This window comes from Mytilus trossulus, chromosome 1, assembly GCF_036588685.1.
Source record: "Mytilus trossulus isolate FHL-02 chromosome 1, PNRI_Mtr1.1.1.hap1, whole genome shotgun sequence".
Taxonomy (NCBI): Eukaryota; Metazoa; Mollusca; class Bivalvia; order Mytilida; family Mytilidae; genus Mytilus; species Mytilus trossulus.
The window spans coordinates 35,649,272-35,672,275 of record NC_086373.1 but is presented as its reverse complement, the minus strand read 5'-3'; the positions used below and the strand labels follow the sequence as shown (position 1 = coordinate 35,672,275).

Sequence of the window (23,004 nt, the reverse complement as noted above, 5' to 3'; positions counted from 1 at the left end):
AATGCCGGTTTTTGTTTATTTTTCTCACATGTGAGCAGACAAAACTTTTAAATTAAGCATACTGTTATTCTCTTTTACCAAAGGTCAGGACAGGCAACTCGTCTATTTTTTTCTTTCTTTTTTGTATAAAAAGAATTAATCCTAGAATCTTAAGAAACCAAACATAAACAAAATCAAGAGATAGAGCAGTCAAATATTACTCCCTCAAACATGTAATATAGCTTATTTTAGATTTATATACTTAAACATCCAAGTTTTGACAAATATTGTTTATCTAATAAAAGAATGACACCATTCTTATAGATATATAGTTGCTCTGATCACCTAGAATTGAACTCCAATACTTTAGATTTTAAGTAAAGTTACTGTTTTCGGACAAAAAATGTTTTATTTGCAAGATGTAAAGTATTATAGACCTATTTGTGTTTCTCCTAATGAATCTCTGGATGTTCATGAAGATATATACTTAAGGAAACTGTTAACTTATTCTTTTTTAAGTTAGCCTGACAAACAATAATATTGAAAACTTTTTGATTTATGTTGAATCTAAATATTTTAGGACAAACATTATAAATGTTACCAAAAACATTTTCTTTTAAAAGTTTGGCACCACACTTTTACCAGAATTTATTAAAAACATTAAATTTCTTCAATGCCTTACTATGATGAAGATGTATATCATTTGGTATTTCTATGTTCATTGTCAGGATGGCCAGTGCTGTGATTCAAGAACATTTGTAAACATATGCAAACTTGTTAAAACAGGTCGGTCTTGCCAGTGTTATTTTGTCACAAACATTTACTATTGTTGTCTCTGTCTATCCAGAAAACAGAACACCTTATTTTTTCTTGTACAATGTAACATTTATCATAGTCAAGACAAATATGGCTATAAATAAAACAAAACACAATATTTTTCCAAGACCATTTATTGAACAACGATTAACAAATGTTGATACACAGCCTTTATACAGTAAGAAAGAAGTGTTGCACAAGAACAATATAAGGCACTTTGCTGAAGTTTTCTTTGCTGAATTCACAAAAAACTATGCTGTAGAATTTGACGAATATTCCAAATTACAATTATTTGCTGTGAAAGACATTAAACAAATTACTTATAAGTAAACATAACTGAATTATCAGTTTGTAAATTGCTAATTTTTTGTGTATATCTGTCAGAAATCATAAAAGATTTTTTTTTTATTATTTATTCAAATTATTTAAATAAATCTAAAATTTTCTTGACAATTTTTTTTTAAAATAATTTCGTAGTGGTTTGCTGAAACAATAAAATGTAAACTTTTTTTCTAATTAAAGTTTTTTTTTGCTATCTCTAACTGAAAATATACTTATTAGCTCTATTTCATGCAAGCATACTAAAGAAATTGCTGGTGTATTAAATGTTCATATGAGTGTAAAATGTGTATATACTTATGCCGAATTCAAGAACTGTTATCACAAATAAACAAAAAAAGAAAAAAATACTTTTTTTACTTACAACTATAAGTTGTAAATATAGTTCATTCGATGCATGGATCATTCAGTGTCGTAAAAAAATCCTAATCTATAATATCAATTAACTATTAAATCAGCTTTCTGTCTACAAAAACAATTCTAAAAACATCTCCATGTTTATGGTGTTGTCAAACTGATTGTCAGATATTTCAATAACTTTTCTTTGCTGTTTTCAATCAGAGATTCTAATATATTTTAAACTGAAGAATGATCCATGCTATTCGAGTAAAAATTTCAAACTTATTTACAAAACATCATAAATGGATGATTGCACTCTCTGAATAAGTCAAAATAGTGAAAAAGCATTGGTCAACAAAACCAATTCATTTTCAAGAGCACAGTAACTGATAATGGTGCTCAGCATCAAATTTTTAAAATATAAACTGCAAACACAGCATTTAAAATGTAAAACTATGGACAGCCAAAGAGACTTTCCTTTAAAACAGGATATATAAACAATTAAACAATGAAACAGCTCAAACTATGATACTCAAAAGGAGATAGATTCATTAATTCAGTTGCCTTAAAAGGTACTTGGGTCTATTTTTTTTTTGTATGTGTAAAACAGATGATTTCAACAAATGTGTACATAGAATATGATAATGACGATAATAAAACATTTACTGACAAAGATGAAACTACTTGACACCTTGCAATGATGTTACTAAAAGCAATTAGATATATATACTTGGCCCTAAGTTTTAAAATTCATGATGATATATAATGTGTGCAAAAATAGACTAAGTGGACGGATTTGTTATACCCAAAAGGGTATTTGTCAAAAAATTCTCCTAAACTGATTACATTTATGAAATGAAATTTTGATCTTTGAATGTAGACAACTAAAGAAAATGTAGAATAGAAATGATGAATTTAAAAAAAATCATGATCCAAAAATCATGGAAAATGAATTACATTGAGTTTGTTAGAAAAGTCTGCCAAATATGTCTATGGATCTTTCTTCATGTCGAAATTGTATTTTTAGGTAAGAAAGAGTCCAACTTGGCATATAACCTTTATGGTAAATCACTTCCTTCAGAAATAAGTTCCAACATAAAACTCATGATAAAAACCATTAAACAGAAACAAACAGTGCAGTAATATCAGAACAGACAAGACACTTTATACAGCTCAAGAAGTTTCATCTTTGTCAAAACAAATATTTATTTTAGAATTAAAAAAAAAAAAAAATATTGAAACAAAAGATAACTATAAACAAAAAACATCCAAAAGCAAAAGGAAAAAGTTTCTGATAGAGACAGCTGGTACGATTATAAATATGTTTATATACAAATGTACAAACAATTGGACGGATATATATAAACAACACGTTAAGCATACAAAATTTAGGACGGGTTTTCAATACTGTTGGAGAATTTGGATTTCATTCTTTTTGTACTGCAGGTGCAATAAAATTAAAATACAATCATCATATAGCACTATTTTGTAATCCTTACAACTTCATATAATGTTTTTACAAAAATAACAGAAAAGTAATGGATCCAATTTTAAAGTTCTATTTTTTCACGATTTTAGCTTATTCAAATTCTACTTGGTTATATCATAAAAAAAAACTTAATGATATACAAAAATCTCTTAACTGATAAAAAAAATATATCAGTATTCAAAACTGCACACGATAAAAACATATGTACCTTACTGGAAAGGTGACAATGTCAAAGAAACAATGCTTTACATATATCTAAAAATGTGTATCTCATTTTAAAAAACAATGATGATGTTAATATTTGATTGAATATTTCAAGGAACTCTATTTTATAACAAATTACTAAATACTGAAAACTCTTTAAGGAATATATTCCATTTCAATGAATGTACCAGGGTCCCTAATTTTTCTTAAATGGATCATTCCATATTTATGCTTGAAAGGGGAATAAAGCTTCTGATCCTGGTGCACTCATTATAATGGAACAGCCCTTACAATCACAGGTGGCATGAATAACAGATAACATTTCATGATTTTTAAACAAACAAACAAAAAAACAACCTGGAATAGCATAAATATTAATTCACTGTTATCGGCACCAAACAAAAGTACCATATTATGTCAGGATACTCATCACAGAATGAAACATAAGCACTATTTGTACATTCTCTTTTAACAGGAAATTTTCAGAAACTGACAATAAACACATGAACGAAAACATGTTTATAGTGAAGTCAGATTTTTTTTAGTCTTATCAAGACTAAATAGAATTATTTATAGCATCTAAGTCCTTTTTATAATGATCAGTTGGACTTATAATTTTAGTTAAAATGAAAATAGACATTTAATGACTTATAAAACTCAAGTCTTGTTCTAAAGATGGAATGTTAGAAAAGAATGTAAGAGAAGACTTGACCACAGACAAAAACAAATAAAAGCTACGATTTTTATGATATATAAGCATAGTAACTAAAGTATGAACTTTCAGGGGATAAAAAGTTATCATTTCAGTGTTCTTATTGTGAAATTTTAGTACATATCTTTGATCTTAGCTGCTTTCAATCTTTCTTAAAACTATCAAAATTGTAGCTTACTATTACTTTAAATGTGAGTTTTATAAATAAGACATTTTCAAGATATGTTGGGTGTTAGTCATTTCAAATATTACGTTAAATAAGACCAATTAATATGTATAAGTAACATAAACTACTTTAAAAATCAACAAGTATTTGGCAATCATTACATTAAATGACAGTAGCACTTAAGGAAAGACAAACACATACAAAAGGGTAGCACATGTGTCAAATACAAGGTCAAAATCTAGCCCCTTCTTAAAAAGTCCACAAGCGACTTGCAAAAGCTTATAAAATTTTCAATTTCATTTCAAAATATGCATGAAACCTGACATATACTAAAATATATAATAATATGCTAAACTTAACATATTTTGATTATTTTTACATGGCACAATGATACATTTTTTCACACAGCAAACCATGATTATAACAAAAATATATTTCAATGATGAAAATTATACATTAGGAATGTCAAACAGGGACAGATAATCCATAATCACAACCATTATCAACAAAAAAATAGCTTAACATTTATTAAATAATTAAATAATATAAAACAATTAAATCAAACAAACATTATAATATCTCAGATTATAAAATCAAAACATCAATCTGAGTCTATATACTTTTCACGACTGGCTTACGATTTTGCCCGTTATACAATGTTTTTAAATGTGGTAATAAATACATGATAGTGTGTGTTCTACGTAGTGATAATTTTTGTTATGATTCTGTATATAATTTTTATATCACAGTTCAATATTGTACAATCATTACAAATCAATATATTGTGGTTGTACAGCAACAACAGTTTTGGTGTTGCGTACAATTTCTATCTAAGCTAAAAAGTCTGATTATTTTTAGTTGTATCAAGTAGTACCATCTGCGTAGATAGCAGCAGACATTCGACTGTTGCAACGATCAATAGCCGTATGCTGAAGATACTGCTGAGTTATCTGTTGGTGTTGTGTTAATTCCTCAGCAAATTGCATGTTCTCAAAATCTTGATGGATGCCTTCTAAACCTGTAAAAGAAATAATTTTTTTAAATTAAAAATTGATTGTTAATACATTGTTTACGATATTGCATACTATTGCATTGAATCAAGACAAATACACCTGTCAAATACCACCAATTTATAGTTTGTTAAGGTTCATGCTTCAGGACCTATTTAACTTCAAGAAGTAGTTCTACAGTTACAAAGATCAATTTAAATCTAAAGTTCCAGTGAATTGTTCATTTTCAAAATATATATTTTTTTTCAGGTTTGTCAGAGTACTGATTTAGGAAAGCAAGGGGATGTGGTGTATGTTTGATGAGGCAGCAATCCGACTATAAAACATTCACACTACATACTCTTTCTGGAATCTAAATTACAGATATGAAACAAAAGACAGGTTATAACACTGAATTTTCATCAAAACTTTCTGTTTGAAACAAGGAATTATTATCAATGTTGTTTGTTTTATTGCAAAATTTCGAACATTATTTACTACCAAGTATGTAAACAAATATTCGAAGAATATAAGCTGACATCCACAGCTGACTGTCCAATGAAAAGTTAACACATTTGCTATAAACATTAAATCCTTATTGATAATCTTTACTTTTTCAGATGGATATTTTACCCTTTAACCTTCAGTACACAATATAAACTGGTGAAGACAAATACCTGGATAATTTCTCTGCATAGCCTGCATGTCTGTCACCATACTTGGATCAAAGGCATTATTGCGAAAATTAAACTGGCCATTTTCTCCATCTAAAAAAAAATGTTCTCTATATTTAAAAAGAAGTCACCTACATTCAATCTTATACACATCTATAAAGGCACTATTTTTTTTATTTTAACTGGTGCTTCATTAATAATGAGGATAAGAAAATGCTAAGAGTTTTTATGGAAAACTTAATTTAGTGTTTGTTGTAGTTTTTTTCTTTATATGTTATCAAACAAAAATTTGTAGTCTGTTTGTAAATGTGGTTTCAAAATTCATGAAATTGAATATATACGAATCATGACAATAGCTGTGAAATATATTACTTCTGCCAATCAATCTTATTAAAACTATACCCTCATTTCTTCTTCAAGTTAATGAATTGGTAGAATTATAACTGGAATATGAAAAGCAGCCTGCACACGCTTTGTGCTAATTCAAAAGTGATCAAGAGCGCTTGTGATAAAACAAAGACTGTAATTAACAATCTGATTGGATAATTTAAATAAATCAAGAATAATGATTGGCTAGCATCCTAGATACCAACCATACCAATTAGTAAAAGATTAGGGCTGCAGAAATTACGATTTCCAATTATGATTGGATAAAAGAAACTTCCTGGATACGGTAATTAATTAAGTAAGCAAATGCTATGTTCAAGTTCCCTCTGTATTAATACTTTATTTAATAAAAATAAGCACAATAAATTACTGGTTACCAAAATCTATCTATTACCCTTACCTGCAAATCCTGGCATCTGGTTCATGCTCTGTAGGTATGTCTCATACCCTTGCTGGTATGGTGCAGTCTGCATATTTGGACGCATTCCTGGTTGCATCCCAGTGCGCATGTTCATTGGGATATTACGTCTGTTGAAATTTTGTGGAAGTGTTGTGTTGAAAGTACCAAACCTTGATAAAAAGAAACAATATCAATCATTATTTTCATTTTCATCTACAAAGATGTAATGGAGGTCACTAAAAGGAGTAATTTAAAAAGCCTGCACATTAAATCATGTGTTTCTTTATCCTACATTGGCTAGAGGTATAGGGGAGGAATTAATATCTCCCAAAACATGTTTAATCCTGTCACATTATAAGGGATTATACAGAGTTTAATAAGATGTCCATTTTCACTGAATAAAAAACCCATTTTTTTTGGGGGGGGGGGGGGGGGGGGGCAGCTGAGCCCTGCCTCAGTTGGTAAGGGATGTTCTTGCTGCATTGAAAATCCATTGGTGTCCTTCAGCTGTTTTCTGCTCTTTGGTTGGGTTGTTGTCTCTTTGACATATATTCCCTTTTCCAATCTCAATTCTATCCCCATTTTAACTTTAAACATGATTTTTGAATACATTGTTTTTTCTTACTTCCTACTACATTGTATTTGTAACAGATCAATGCATTTTACTACAAGAAAATAAATTGCTGTTTTGAAAAATCAATTTCACTTTCTCAGGTATGGTAAGTGTAAATTAATGAAACATTTACCATTGATTTTTTAATTAGTTTAGTTTCTACCTGTTCTTCTATTATTTTGTGCAAGTGTTGAATGTTATTAACAACAGAGAATGATCTGATGGTTGTTGTTTTAAACATGTGATCAGTGTATAAGAAACCTTTTTATCAACTCCCTTTCTGTCACTTGGTAAAGGATTAGGGTTCAGTAAAGATCACTTTTTGGCCTCAAATTATAGTAGTTTTACAAAATTGTGAAAATGTAATCTTTCAGCTATTTACTGGAAAGTAGAATGCTCCTGCTACATAAATATGGGCTGTTTTTGATAAGACAATGCACATTTAACAGGAACTAGCATCAATTTCAGCATTTTAATAAATCCAGAATATTTATCAAATAATACATACTGTTCTTCTTCCATATTTATATTTGTACTTGGCATTGGACTTCCCTGTTGCATGGCACTTGGTGCTGGGGAAGCTGCAGCATGCTGATGGCTCTGATAATTCGCTCCAACTGAAAAAATGAAAAAAATAACTATAAATTTTGAGCATTCTTCCAAGTGCTTTTCTGGACTTTACTTCAGCAGGAACTGCCAAACCAAAATTTTAATGCCAAAAAAATACAATGTATTAGAATAATTGAGAAGTTGTATGACAAAAAGGAGCTCAAAAAGAATAGCCAAATCAACCAAAGATCTATTTTGAAGGAGTTGGAACCCTATTTTGAGGGTATCATTTGAGGGATTTGAGCTCAGACCTGCTTAATGTATGAACAGAATCCCATATCCCACATATCATTGTAATAATAGCACTTGTAATTTCATGCATCCAGTCTAACTTGATTTCTTGTTTTCAAGCAAAATAATTCCACTTTCACGTGTAACACTTACAGGTATATCATTTTTCAAGGCTTAATTATATAAGGTCTTTGATTTTCAAATATTTGGCATTAAGAACACTGAAGTAAAATTAATCATTGAAGTATGTGTATCTGGTTCAAAAACTGGTACCACCAATGTTATTAATTCAACATAGCAATGAAAAAAAAAGCTATTATGAACAATCATAAGGTTAAAGATTTTTACTTGAATGAGTGAAAATGAACTTATGTCGCTATGATTCAGGAAAAAATCTTGAATCTTATGATTGTTTATAATAAACATTCTGTTTTAACAATGTTTGCTTGTTTATTTGTGTGATTCACAACAATGATGTTTTTATTTTGATGTACTTTACACATATAAAACCCATGTTTCATGCAAAAAATATGAAGTGGGCAAGTTCCCAGTACCAGGCCGAGAAAGGTGAATTATCGTTAATTAATTACTATGACATCACGCTCGATCAAATCAATTAGATCAGTGTTTCTTTGGCACACAACTACCAAAATCGCAATCTATATTTTCCCATTCAGGCGTCAAATTTTGCACAAAATAGTTATATTGTTTTGCTTGTTTAATGTTATCGTGTTTTTTCCTGAACTATTGAAGCAAGAAAATAACATATATCTATTAATTATGATCTGAATTTCATCACGTTATATTTCATGAGGGTATGGATGGAATTTTTATTATGTGAAGTTTTTCAAGTATTCCAAAAAATCTACCATATAGCGTAGGACTTTAAAGAGGGGGTCTAAACTCAAAACTTTTTAATAAAAGCAAGAATGTATGTATATAGAAAGCAACTTAAAACCCTGTCAGAATTTAACGATAAGAATACAAATAAGGTTCTCTATTGTTTCAAAACAAACAATCAAATTAGTTTGGAAATATCTACATCTAAGACATCTAATTAAAATATTCACAAAACCTCTCAAAATTCATTTTTTTTAAATATTTGTCTATGTATAAAAAGCAATAACTTTAAAACATTTAGAAATTTAGTTATTTAAAGAAAGAAATAATTTTCCTGATAAAAAATCCCCCTTATCCAAACCCTCATCTTATCGTTTACAAAACACAAAGATGTTTTTGTATTTTAAGGGTTGAGTCCGGACAGATAGGTACTAACGAAATCTTTTAATTACAGCACAAGTCTGTGTATAAGAATACTGTCAGATCATGTTGATAGTCTCAATCCATTGGTTAAATTTAATCATTTTAAAATTCTTGTATGAATACACAAGTCAGAAAAGTAAATTTCTTTTGTTTTTTATCATTTAAACTTCCGAATAACATCAAGGTTGATTGGTCACTGACTAAAGGCTATATTGTCAAGTCGTCATATACGTCATTTATTCATGAATCATTTGATAGCTCCGTCTTTTAAAAACTTTGTCAAATGATACCATCATGGTTTTAAGACTTATAACAATAGTTATAATAATAGTTTCCATTTAAACTTGTTATTTTTCTAAAAATATGAACATTTTCTTTGTTCATTTACTTTCATTAAAGGCCATAAATTAAAAAGACAATTAGAAAAACAACACTTTCCTAATAAATTTTACACAAAAACGAAAACATTTAAATTTAAAGTACTGTAACTGATAACTTAATTACACTGTTAATTTTTTAAATATTTAATTATTGTTTTGACTGACTACAAATTTTACAGTTTTCTAAAAAATCTCATTTTTTTTTTTTACATGTTTAATACAATTTCTTTCTGTTTTGGGAACAGAAATGATGAGAGGGATATGTGAAAAAGACAGCGACCCAAAAAATAAACAATAGACATCTTGAGGTTAACAAAAGCTTTTTAATTAACAGGTATGTATCATTAGCAATGAAAAATTCTAAAAAAGTTGTGAATAAATTAACTACCAAAGGTCTGCCATCAACACTAAATTCGGCCATTTAGATGTGACATAGAACACCCCCTCTCCCTTTTTTAAATCATGAACAAACAACAGATGAACAACTAGACAAAAATTGATCATATAATATTTTCTTTTCTCTGTAGATATTAGATAATTGTTTATTGCAAAAGCCCAATAAGCTCCCTATCTTAAACTGTCAAAGATTTTTTCAGAAGATAAAAAATTATCAAATTTAACTTCCTATTATAAGGTTATATTAAATTTCTAAGGATAAAACGCTACTCTGTTTAAAAGTTCAATGTACCGATATTAGGTTAGTGATGATATCAAAATAATTGAATCATCATTTTTATGAAATGAGCTTTGAACTTCTTGTTAGTTCATTTACACTAGATCTTTTGAATTCATAAGGAATGACATTTTTACAAACATGAAAGGAATTTGAAAAAATATTTCATTAAAAATTTGAGAATTCTGTGAAAAATTAAATGCGTACCAGAATAAAGACCAGTACAATTCATAGTGAATGACATTTTTTCAAACACGAACGAACTTAAAATTAATATTTCATAAAGGTGGTACTTAACACTACAGGGAGATAACTCAGTACAGTCAGCTTAACGTTTTAATTATGTTGTGTTGTAAAAGGAATATTAAGCTTCTCAATGATCAAAATTGGTATTTGTCAAATTACTATATAGCCAGTGTAATTTTTCTGACAAAATGGTTGGTTCAAAATTTTTTAAATTCTTATATTTTTGTTTAAGTGTCAAAGTAAATACTTTGACAAAATTTTATGAAAATTAAACAAGCCAAATTTATTTAAGTGAAGGTGTTGGGTACCACCTTAATGGAGAATATTTGGAAAAGTAGATGTGTACCAGAATAAAGATCAGTAGTTGGTCCAGTGACAGGTCCTCGGATCATATTCTCTTGGTTTTCATGGTTCTGTGGTGCAGACTCCATATGCAGCTGTTGCACTGAGAGACAATTGTTCAATAAATCACCACCACCTAAAGTTTCACCTTCCTTTTTCATCTGAAATAGAAAATATTACATTAGGATTTCAATTGAAAAAAAAATATTGAAAATGGTATTCGATATTTGTTTTGTATACTTTATATGATCATTTGATTTTTCTTTAATTTCAAAATGGAGTAAAGAATTCATCATTTCTTCAATCCTGATTGAATGACTGAAAATGTCTTACATACAACTGATATGTTATGTCATGTTCAATACCTGTATTACAGGGTTTAAATGTCATAGGAACTACCAACCTGTCCTGACCACCATTTTCATGAATAATTATAAATAAATATTATGTTATGTGTCATATCTAAACAAACAACCAGTCATGTTTTAAAGTAATTTGGAACCAAATAAAAATTTCATATCCTTTTCGTCGTTGATAATTGTCTAGATTAGCAAGCTGGCAAGTTTATAAAACGTTGTTCATATACATATTTTAAAAATTTCAAAATCTAAACAAATCAATCTGTCTAAAAGAAAACTTGAGCTTTCCTATGCATGATTCCATTTACAGTCCAGTGTAGTAGATATTCTTCATACTACCAGCATTTATAACCAGAATAACAACAAGGTTGGTTGTAAAGCCAACAGATCAATGCCCTTCCTCTTAGAAGCTAATGGTGCCTCAAAAATATGATGCCTGAAGTTAAATTGTTACCTGTAGCTCAAAGGATACATGTGGCATATGATGATATGGATTATTCCTACACTTAATTGAAAGACAATGCATACATAACATGCCCCTTAATGGGAGCCAAGGTTAAAAGAGCTTACATCTAGTGATCCAGCTTGTTTTGGATCTAAATTAGTCCAAAACTGAAAAAAGAGACCAAATAACTGCTGAAGCTTAAAAATCTTATTAAATGTACGCTTTCAACTACAAAAATTGGAATCCTGTCTAGTCACGATTTTATTAGGTTAACAATAATTGAAGTATGGAAAGCAATTATAAACATTTATTAAAGATTGTTTACATTGCACAACTCTTTAAAGTTGTCATGTAAGTCTCTTTGTGACAAATTGAAATTCGATCCATCATCTTTAATCTCGGGACCCTTGTAGTAAATATTTCTACTAAATGCTTCGCACTTTAAAAGGAATCTTTTAAAAATTAGCTTTATTCAAACCTCATCAATGACAAAATTTGTTCTGCATTTATTCTCATGATTTATTTAACATGTTACAGTAAACTTTACAGTAAACTCTTTTTAACAAAACAACCCAATGAGCTACTTTTTATTGAGTTTGAAAGTATGTCAGCATAAGAACATTTTACAACTCAAAGTTGCATTATCAGGGGCGGATCAAGCCATTTTAAAAAGGGGGGTTCCCAACCCAGGACAAAAGGGGGGGGGGGATTCCAACTATATGTCCCCATAAAAAGTATTGATCGTCCGAAAAAAAGGGGGGGTTCCAACCCCCGTAACCCTCCCCCTGGATCCGCCACTGATTATAATACATAGCATAAGATAATCATGAAAAAAGACAGCAGAACAGATTTCAACAGATGGGGCAAAAGATCATTTTATTATAAATGCAAACAGAATGTCTTTGAGACATACATGTATTACAAAATTTGGGTTCTTTTTTTTTAGGTTTGGTGATGCCGTCTTTTTGTCAAATGATGGGGAATGTTGGAATTTCCACAAAATGTCAAATAAAATTTCTTCTTTTCAACGCCCTTACTTCAGTACTTATTAATAATGAAGGTTTGATTGCATCAAAAACTATAAGATGTACAAGTAAAACTTTCGGTTTCATTTCATACTAAGTATAGGTCAAATTTTGTAGTTTGGATTTCCAATTACATCACAATTTATTATACATATTTATGTGTGCATTCCTAATGACTGATGTACATTTTAACAAATGCTGAAGCCCTAAATAATCATCACTATGCTTATTTTGATGGAAAACTGTCATGTGACATTATACTGATTCTGAAAAAAATCTGGTACAAGGTTAACCAAAGGTCCTTGAAATTTTTATTTGACCTGAATAAGTCCCTTTCTTGTACCAAGATTTGTTTACTTATCTACATAATGACTCGAGTCACCAAATTTGAACAATAATCTTAAGCACTTATAAAAATATATTATTGTTAACATCAATTGTTGATTTATCAAATCTTTTCTTTATTCTAAACCTAACATACTCAATACAAAATAGAACCTATTTGCTAAAGCTCATTTGTCGAAAAATGTAATTGTGCAAACAATTTACGATCATTTTTCGCCAGAGTGGCTACATTCTGAAGTAACTTATTTATCTTTCAAATAATTTAATATTTTCATAGCTGTTCTATCAAATTTTTAAAATGGACGTTTTTAAACGGTAATTTCAGTATTAAATAACTTTTAAATTTAGGTATCGTATTTTGTCATCTCGTTCCTACTTATCGAAGATGACAAGTGTAAACCTGAAACTGTTTCTCCGTAAGAGAACAGGATATGTAACTGTTTCATTATATCCCTGTTCAGAAATATAGACTGTTACCCATATTGGGTGACAGGCTGATTTAATAACATAACATTCAGGTGGTGAAATGCAAACAATTGCCTTAACTGTTGGATATTTATCTTTTATGCATTTGTAATGCACACCAATTTACATGTACATTATCACAAAGTTTAAATATCATATAATTTCCCAATGGAGAATACAGCTTTGTAACACTTCATTATACTACAAATAATATGACAAAATGTTTTACTTTAAACTGTAGTACATTTCATTTAAATTTGAAAACGTCTACATATAAAATTAGGTATGAAACTTACTCTACCCTATAGGAAGTCATAAACATTTTATTAAGGTACATTATAAGCCAGAAATTCCCCTAACATCCAGATTTGACACAATTATCAGGGAATGTGAGTCAAAACTTTTCGAATTATTCTATAATGGTTATATCTTGCCACTTATTGATTATTGTTGTATAGTGTGGAGTAGTTGTAGCAGTGAGGGTTTAAAAAGGATATTAAAATTACAAAAGAGGGCTGCTAGATTAATACTAGAAACAGACCCATTCGCTCCTTCTGCACCCTTATTCAAACACTTAAACTGGATGACAGTTGAACAAAGAATAAAATATCATAAGTTAGTGATGACATTTAAGTGTATTAATAATGATGCCCCATCATATCTTACTAACAAGTTTCATTATGTTTCAGACAGAAATCCATACCCCTTGAGAAATGCTGTTCAAGGAAACCTCATACTCCCTAAAAAACTGATCATGTCATCATGTTTATTTTTTCATCACATTTTATCAAGTTGTATTGAACATTATTATCACACTTGACTTTTTATGCTAATGTATGTATGCAATGTACTAGTATATGTTTGTGTTTTGTTTGATTTTTCATTACGAGGGCCTCAGGGAAGATTAGTTATATAGCTAACTGTGTAACCCTCTTAAAATAAAGTATTGTTGTTGTTGTTGTTGTTGTTGAAGTAACAAATTTTTGTGAGGTACACTGATTTAAAAGAGTGCTGAAAGATATATCAGACTTGGAGGAGTATTACGATCTAACAATAAAACCCATGTAAAATTGCTGTATGTCAAAATACATAATCAATAAAAAATTGATTGATTGTTTGGTGTTTAACACCCCTTCCAACAAGTTTGTCCTATTTCATGGCTGTCAGTTTTTATTGATAGAGGGAGCCCAAGTTCTTGCAGAGAACCACTGACAATTGGTGGGAAAACTGACAATAATACGGTAGTCAATCAAGGTGGTACCTAACACTACAGGGAGATAACTCTGTAAAATCAGCTAAACGTTTTAATTATGTTGTGTTATTAAGGGAATATTAAGCTTCTCAATGATCAAAATAAGTGTTTGTCAAACTGCTATGTAACCAGTGTATTTTTTCTGATAAAACGGTTGGTTCAAGTTTTTTGAATTTTTTATATTGTTGTCAAATGGTCAAAGTAAATACTTTTTTTATGAAAATTAAACGACCCAAATTAATTTTAGTTAAAGTGTTGGGTACCACCTTAAGACAGGAGTTTAGCATACCTGCTACAAATCAATTAAAAATGAATGGCATTCATCAATAAGACAGCAACCCAATGACAAAAACACCTTAAAGACATTAAGCAGTCATCAAAAGCAGACAGGTAATTTTACAACAAGTTAAGATCTTCGTCAACCAGAGTCTAATGAAATTATGAATTAATGCAACAGAAACTATCAAACGTCTGCCATAAAAACCAATTTCGTGACATACATTTAACTGGCGAGGAATGTTGAAAAATGTTCTACAATTCAACCTGGGACCATTAGTGCAATAAAAACACATACCATTGTAAACTGATTATATAATAATAGGACTTGTCAAAAACTCAAACTTCTAAATTTATCCAATTTTCTGACACTTTATACCGAACTGTTTACAAACCTAATAAATATATAAGTTTTCGGCTGCCATAAATGGTATAAAATAAACATTTCGATCATGGTTTACCTTCTTTTTCTGTTGTGGGTCTTTCTGGTTGTGATTTTTGACATGTTTGCGTAGTGAACTAGGATCTGTGTAACGTTTGTTGCATCCTGGCACTGAACAAGCATAGGGTTTCTGTAACGATAAAAGTAAATACTTCAAATTTTAAAACCTCATTTAAATAAACAGACATGTTTCGAGTTCATGTGAACTTGGTGTAGTTTTTCTGTAGAGCTCCAACACTATTTATAGCAAATGTTGCATAGCTGTAGATTTTAAGTACTGAAATTTTTTAGAAATTCTTGAAAATATTTTATTTTTGCGAAAAAATGCAACTAAATAGGTTTCGCCTTTGAAAACTTGCATTTTAGATTTTTTATAGTTACTGTTAAAATTAACTATTTGCTGAAATTTCAATAATTATTCGCTCAATTTTGATTAAACTATCTAAAGTTTAATAGAATATAAGGGCAAATTTTGTTTTCACAAATACTTATGTCCTTGGACCATAATTTCAAAATAATTAAAGTCACATTTAAAAATTGTACTTCAGACGCCAAAACACATCTTTTATGATGTGAATGTTAGATTATTAAACAGACCAATCTTCCAGTAGGTTTCATTCTTACATACTCGTAGCCATGGGGGTTCGCCCCCTTGAAAACAAATAAGCACTGTTAAAGGCAATGTTCTGTTCGAATTGTGACTGTTAAAGTCGAGTTTGTGAGTCCAACGAACCAAACCCCCCCTCCCCCCCCCCCCCCTTGGAAATTCCTGGCTACAGGTCTGTCTTAAACAGCCTTAGGTTTACCGTTATAACATAGAATTACCTTAAATGAACTTATATGCATACATTATATTGTATACTATATGAAAATATAGTTTCTTATAGAAACTTAGTTTAGTTTAAACATATTTGATTTGCATAAATGTGCAAAAGGGATGAGACACAAGTTAATCAAACTTATAAAATCTTCTTCCAAACTTATAGAAACTTATATGCCTACATTACATTGTATACTATATGAAAATATAGTTTCTCATAGAAACTTATATGCATACATTACATTGTATGCTAAATGAAAATATAGTTTCTCATAGAATGTTTGAAATTTTAACAAGAAAGGTATCGAACATCTGAAACTAAAACTTTTTTTTTAACTGGCTCTAACTAGTTCCTGTTTTATTTTTTTTTATAGGAAAGACAGCTGTTTTCACTTCAAGTTTTGAAATCTTGCCAAGTGTTAAATGTTAAAGTTTCTCATTATACTCTATACTATGTAATTTTTCAAAACAGTCAATATCTAAATACAAAGTATCAAAGAGAATAAGTTTTTCCGCTTTTTAATAACATTTATTGACTTAAGTTATGTTTTTGGAAATTGACAAATAAGATTTTTTTAACAATACAACACTTTTTCCTTAGATTAAGCTTTTGAGCTTTGTATGTAATACCTTTAACATGAAAAGTAAATATTATCGCCAAGCAACTAGATATCTAAATATAAATTAATGTTTGCTCATTGAAAAAATCAAATAGCACTAAATAAATGTTCGTTATGACCATGCATATATCGTGTAAACTAGGTGACGTAAGATCAAAATAATAATAGAAGTAAGATAAACCTAATACATGTCGGCTTTCATTAAAAGTCTTTTTTAATAAATTCTAACTTCATGAAATGTTAAAACCTAAGGACTTGTGTAAATTTACTTCCAATAGCTTGTCAAACATTAAAATTAAACAAATATGTCAAGAAAAATAATTCTATATATACAAATTGAAATGAGAAATTCATATTTTCTTGTCAATAGAGGATTTATTTCATGAACATATGATCTAATTTGATCTATTCTATATACATGTATATCAGAATGAAAAGTGATATGGGGTAAGGTCAATGAGGCAGCAATATGCAAATCATAACCTTTTTCACAAAATAGACCATGTCATACCAAGGTCAAACAAATACCTAGGTCATTTGTAAATGTTGTCAACATTGATGTTGACCAGATACTGAACTTTTGTGGATGTGAGTCTATATATCTAAAATCAAAATTTTTTAAATTGTCTCCCCTTTTTGCAAAAATATTTTGCACTGCATTCAAATCATCAAAATTGATGATTACAGCATTAAAGTCTCAGAGAACAAAATGTATAACATTTTTGAGGAATACAGCATTACAGTAACTCCTATATAAGATCATATAATATGTTACAAAAATCTTTTCAGGTTATGATTACTGAATGGACTCTTTTTAAGACACGTTTGGTAAAAACTTAAGTTGAATGACATGGTATGCAAAGATAGAGCCAAACAAAAAATAACTTGATGAAATAAATTTGAAATTCCAGAGCAAATGAACTCCATGTATGACACAGACAGTTTTTCAATCAACACCGTTTGATAATTTCACAATACACAATTCTATTCCAGTGACATTTAATATTACACTATACATGAAATATTCTAACAGGTCAAATGCACAAATATTATACAAAGGGCACCCTTAATATTCTACACCAAACTAATTAGATTTGTCATTTTTTATAGTATAAGGCGTGTTTAGAGTACGTTTTTTCCCCCATTCATATACAGGCGCAGCATTTAACCTAGGAGTAATTTTTTCCATTATGAATCCTTGTTTTCTTTAAATAAAACACTTATTATCTCAAGTCTTTAAAGACTTAGCTACCCTCAATCCTTATTTGTTAGTATATTGTTAGTATTAATAAGTATTTAATAATCATCTCTTAAACAGACAATGATCCCACGTACGGGACAAGACAGGACAGGTTTTTTAATTGTTTATTAAAAGAGGATCAAGGGTGAAAACTGTCAAGCAGATATGAAATAGCCAAAATATTGTCCCAGCTTGATCGGTATTGAGGAATACTTAAGATAAAGATTATTATTGAATTTTAATAAAGATATCAGATTCCATTTAGCACTATGATTTAAAAGGTCAAGGATAGAGAGGTTCCACGTGATTCTATCAAGTTCATTTACCGTTTATATTTAGAACTGAAACTGTTTACTAAAAACAATTTTTACATGATAATGCATATATAAATTGAACTTTAATGAATATACAAATTTTTCCTGCATCTTATTTTTTTTCTTTGTTTTAGATGCTAATGCTTTATTTTCAACATTTTTTGGTATTTTTAAATATTAATTTATCAGCATTATTCAAATTTATTTTTTTTCACAAAATTTATTGATTAAATTTTAATGAAAATTCTTTGCTTCATCAAGAAGGGTTTTTCTTTTTTTGTGTTCATTGTACCTGCTATATTCCCCATGTTCATATTTGATGCATCAAAAACTAAATTTTTGAAACTATAAAAAAATTTTGCAATTTCGACTTTCAGATAAGAGTGTCAAATTTGATTTAATGGATTCAATTCCAGCAACATTTAAATAATTGATAGAGAAAATTAACAGCATTGCAGTTAAATTACTTGTCATAAAATATAAATTGTGTTATAATACCTGTAAAATGTAAATCGAATTATATGCTTTAATTTCAAATGACATAATTAAATATTGCTGTTCTCTAAACACTATCATTTACATGCAAGTTCTCATGCAAGTTGTCATTTTCTAAAAATCAATCTACAGATATTTCTATATTGAAGAATTTATTAAAACTAGAAACTTGAAAAATTAAAGGTTTTTCTCTGAGATGTTTTCTAACGCTCTAATAAGACATGTATTTTGATATAAAACAATCATAATTTGTACATGTTTAGTTCAGCAAAAAATAATAACATTGTTTTTTAAAAGACAACAAAACTACATAAAATCATAAATCTTTTACTTGTTTTCCTTTTTTGGACATCATAGATGTAAATGCTTAAACTTCGCCTACTTATTAACAAAAGAGATAATGTACATCAAAGAAAAGGATGACAGGGTACTCATTGTTTACATTTTTTTTACTACCAAGAAATTTTCAAGTGTCTGAGCGTGCATAATCGTAGAAGTGAGAAAATTCAATATCACAGAATACCGCGAGACATGAATCTTTGTAAGTTATACGTCCTTGAATGACATATATAAAATTTGTAAAACTGATCAAGAATATGTATAAGCCTAGGACAATTCCTTTACCGATTTATAACTATTAAAGAGTACATTCTAGTTCACTTTTGATTTTGTAAGGATAAAATAAGTAACAAGTCTATGCTTTTCTTGTTATCAAAGATTAAAAGACAGATAAAACTTGAAATAAAATGTTTTGAAAAAGTTTTTTTTAAATTTCTAATGTTTAAATAAATGTTATTAAGAACATGCCATATCTTATCATGACTCTGCAAAGCAAAACTCAATAGCTCCATATGTCAAGGATAAAAACAACTTTTAATTTTAACATTTCTGGTTCTGAGAAAAGGTACTATTAAGGGAGTATTCACAGTGCTGGATCCAGAGCTTTTCATAAGGGGGGCCCGCTAACTGACCTAAGGAGGGCCAGCTAAATGTCAAGCTTCAGTGATTCCCTATATGATCAACCAAAATTTCCCACAAAAGGGGGGACCCCATACTGTAAATTACAAACATCAAATATACATAAATTTACAAATTTTTCAATTCAAGTGAATTTAAATTGATTGAAAAAAGTTAAAATTCTAGTTATGATCATAATTGTCAAGTTATGGTGGAATTCATATGTCTCATTACCACAAAATCATAAGGTGTCTGAATCATAATAGTGCAACATTTGGTATAAAAAAAAAGTTCCAAACACAAATATTTGATGACACAGGATTATACTTTTCACTTTTGTGTCAATAATATTTGATGTTAAAGGGGACTTTTAAAAAAAAAATTGTCACTCTTTTATCTATTTAAACATGCAACTTTGAATCAGATTTACATAATATTTGAGCATAGAAATCATTATGTTTTTGCATGCACCTTCTGATTACATTTGCATGCATTCATTTTACAGGTAAACCCAGGTAAATAAGACTTATTTATTTATTTAACTATTTACAAGTACAAAATGTACCACTCCTGTTAGTCTAAATCCCCTGCCCACCAACAAGAAGAAGATTAAACAAGTTGCAAAGAAACTATGTCGTGTATTCTCTAAAATGGATGAATCTTTTTATATCCCAAGTCTTCTTTAAAGGATTCTACATATTAGTACAAGCCAATAACTTACCGTATCCAAATGAGTTCGTTGATGTTTGGCTCTGTCAGAAGAATTACTGAATGCTTTAGTACAGCCTGCATGTGTACATAAATATGGCCTCTCCCCAGTATGAGATCTCAAGTGAATCTTTAGGTTCTCAAGACGTGAAAATGCCTTATCACAACCTTCAAACTGAAAAACAAATTGTTTATATAATATAATTCATACATCTACATTGTATTCTAATGTTTGTTGTTCTGTCAAAAAGTAACATAATATGGCGTTTTTTTTACCTGGCATATAATAATATTTTTTCGTGCAAATGGTCAAGTTTGGAAAAAATCTATCAAAAGCAACTAAAAAATGTGGTTGTTAAATTCAAAATTGTTCAATCGGTTTAAATAACCAAGCTCCTGCTTCTAATTTGATAGCACTGCCACTTATGACGATGTAGATACCATGAATTGGTTCTATATTGATAGCACTCATGACTAAGTAGATAACATTGGGTTCTTAGTAAATACCACTTGTGACTAAGGAGATAACATTGATTCTAAGCAAATAACACTTATGACTTGGTAGATACCAGTAATTGTTTCTAACTTGATGACAATTATGACTAAGAAGATAACAATGATTTTAAGAAAATAACACTTATGACTTGGTAGATACCAGTAATTGTTTCTAACTTGATGACAATTATATATGACTAAGTAGATAACAATGATTCTAAGCAAATAACACTTATGACTTAGTAGATACCAGTAATTGTTTCTAACTTGATGACAATTATATATGACTAAGTAGATAACAATGATTCTAAGCAAATAACACTTATGACTTAGTAGATACCAGTAATTGTTTCTAACTTGATAGTACTTGTGATGACTTATAATAAGTAATTTACATTCATCATATTTTTATTAACAGCACTTATGACTAGGAACTAGGAAGGTAACTTTGATATCTGCCTGATGAACATGTACAGCCTAAAAATGAATATGTATACATGTATCATAACATACAGCTTTAAGGCTGATACATGTAGTAATACATGATATATATCATTCACAGAACTCAGATCCTATTCGAAAGGTTGATTTAATATATATATAATGAGTGGTTGGTGTAATACTGTCTCTATTTTTCTAAATTTCTGTTACCCTTTTCCTAAATTATTATGTTTTTAACTTAGTCTTGATTTAAAAAAAAAATTAAAAAAAATACACAGAAGTTTCAGAAAAATTGAAAGCTTATTTTTGTTCATGTTACTTCCTGCTTTGGAGGATTTTTTTTCTCAACACGTTACCAAAATGAACTTTCTGAAATTTGTTTCATGACCATCCCGTACAATAACATGTGTTGAAATTGATCATGACTTCATATAAATTCAAGGATTCGGTGAATTTGATATATTGTGTTTACCTCAGTACACTACCATGATCTTGATTTGATTTAAGTCTTGATACTGGTGTCAGTCAGGGCAATACCAAAGATTTTTTACATCATTATCACAAAATACATGTTATTTAAATGACCAAATCATTTTTTGAACTAATTGTCGTTAGCGATTAAATTGACAGATTGAAAACTCTATTCATAACTCGTTCATTTTTTAAGATGGCTGATAGGGCTTATTGTTTAAACATTATTTACGGATTCTCGATAAATAAACAAGTATTTAATATCAAGATCACTGCATTTCAGATAGCAATTGACAGGTTGAAATTAGTAGTTATTTTATGCGACTGTTTTAGAATTATACTCTCTTTCAATAGTTTTGAAAACAGAACCTGATAGAGTCATTGAAAAACCATAAATAATATAAATGTGGGTATAATTACTCTTTAGAGCAAATTTACCAAAAAATATTACACATGTTTTTAAAAAAAAGACAATAATAGTCAAACAATTGATGATTTTTTTCTTAAATCAGTCTGTCTGTCTTTTTGATTATTCTAAAAGTTCTTTGAACAATTATAAATTTTGGTAGATATCAATACACAAGATTATAACTAAACAAGAATGGATTTAGTTAAAAAATGATTTTATTAAAAAAAAAATCTACAATAAAACACAGAACTTATAATCTTCTTTTTTTTCTTTCAAATGTATGCCATGTTTCTAATTCTTATAATATCTCAATTATCATGTAATCAATAGAAAAAAGAAATCACGCCCAAGTTATTATGACCAATTTTGAAAAAAATTATTTAACCGTTAACAAAAAATATCTATTTAAATCATTGTGCATACTATAGAAAATAATTGTAGCATGGATAAAGCATTTCTTTAATGAATAAAAGATATATTTTTCCGCAATTATGATTCTTTTGAAAGTTTTAAGGTTAACATGCCTGTATGGTCGAAAAGTTTCAATTATCTATTCACTTGTTGATCTCTAATA

The 23,004-nt window shown here is 29.1% G+C and overlaps 1 protein-coding gene across 3 annotated transcripts in view; it reads right to left on the bottom strand.

Moving 5' to 3' along the window:
• Positions 1-913: 913 nt before the first annotated feature.
• LOC134722872 (zinc finger protein GLIS3-like) overlaps positions 914-23,004 on the bottom strand; it is a 70,500-nt gene continuing 48,409 nt past the window's right edge. For all 3 annotated transcript variants that reach the window (XM_063586507.1, XM_063586514.1, XM_063586521.1), the window contains 7 exons: positions 20,628-20,789; positions 15,480-15,590; positions 10,856-11,012; positions 7,616-7,724; positions 6,495-6,664; positions 5,711-5,800; positions 914-5,062 (listed from right to left, as the gene is read on the bottom strand). In XM_063586507.1, the coding sequence (XP_063442577.1) occupies positions 4,908-5,062; positions 5,711-5,800; positions 6,495-6,664; positions 7,616-7,724; positions 10,856-11,012; positions 15,480-15,590; positions 20,628-20,789 (954 nt within the window). In that variant the 3' untranslated portion in view covers positions 914-4,907. The remainder of the gene's footprint in view (positions 5,063-5,710; positions 5,801-6,494; positions 6,665-7,615; positions 7,725-10,855; positions 11,013-15,479; positions 15,591-20,627; positions 20,790-23,004) is intronic.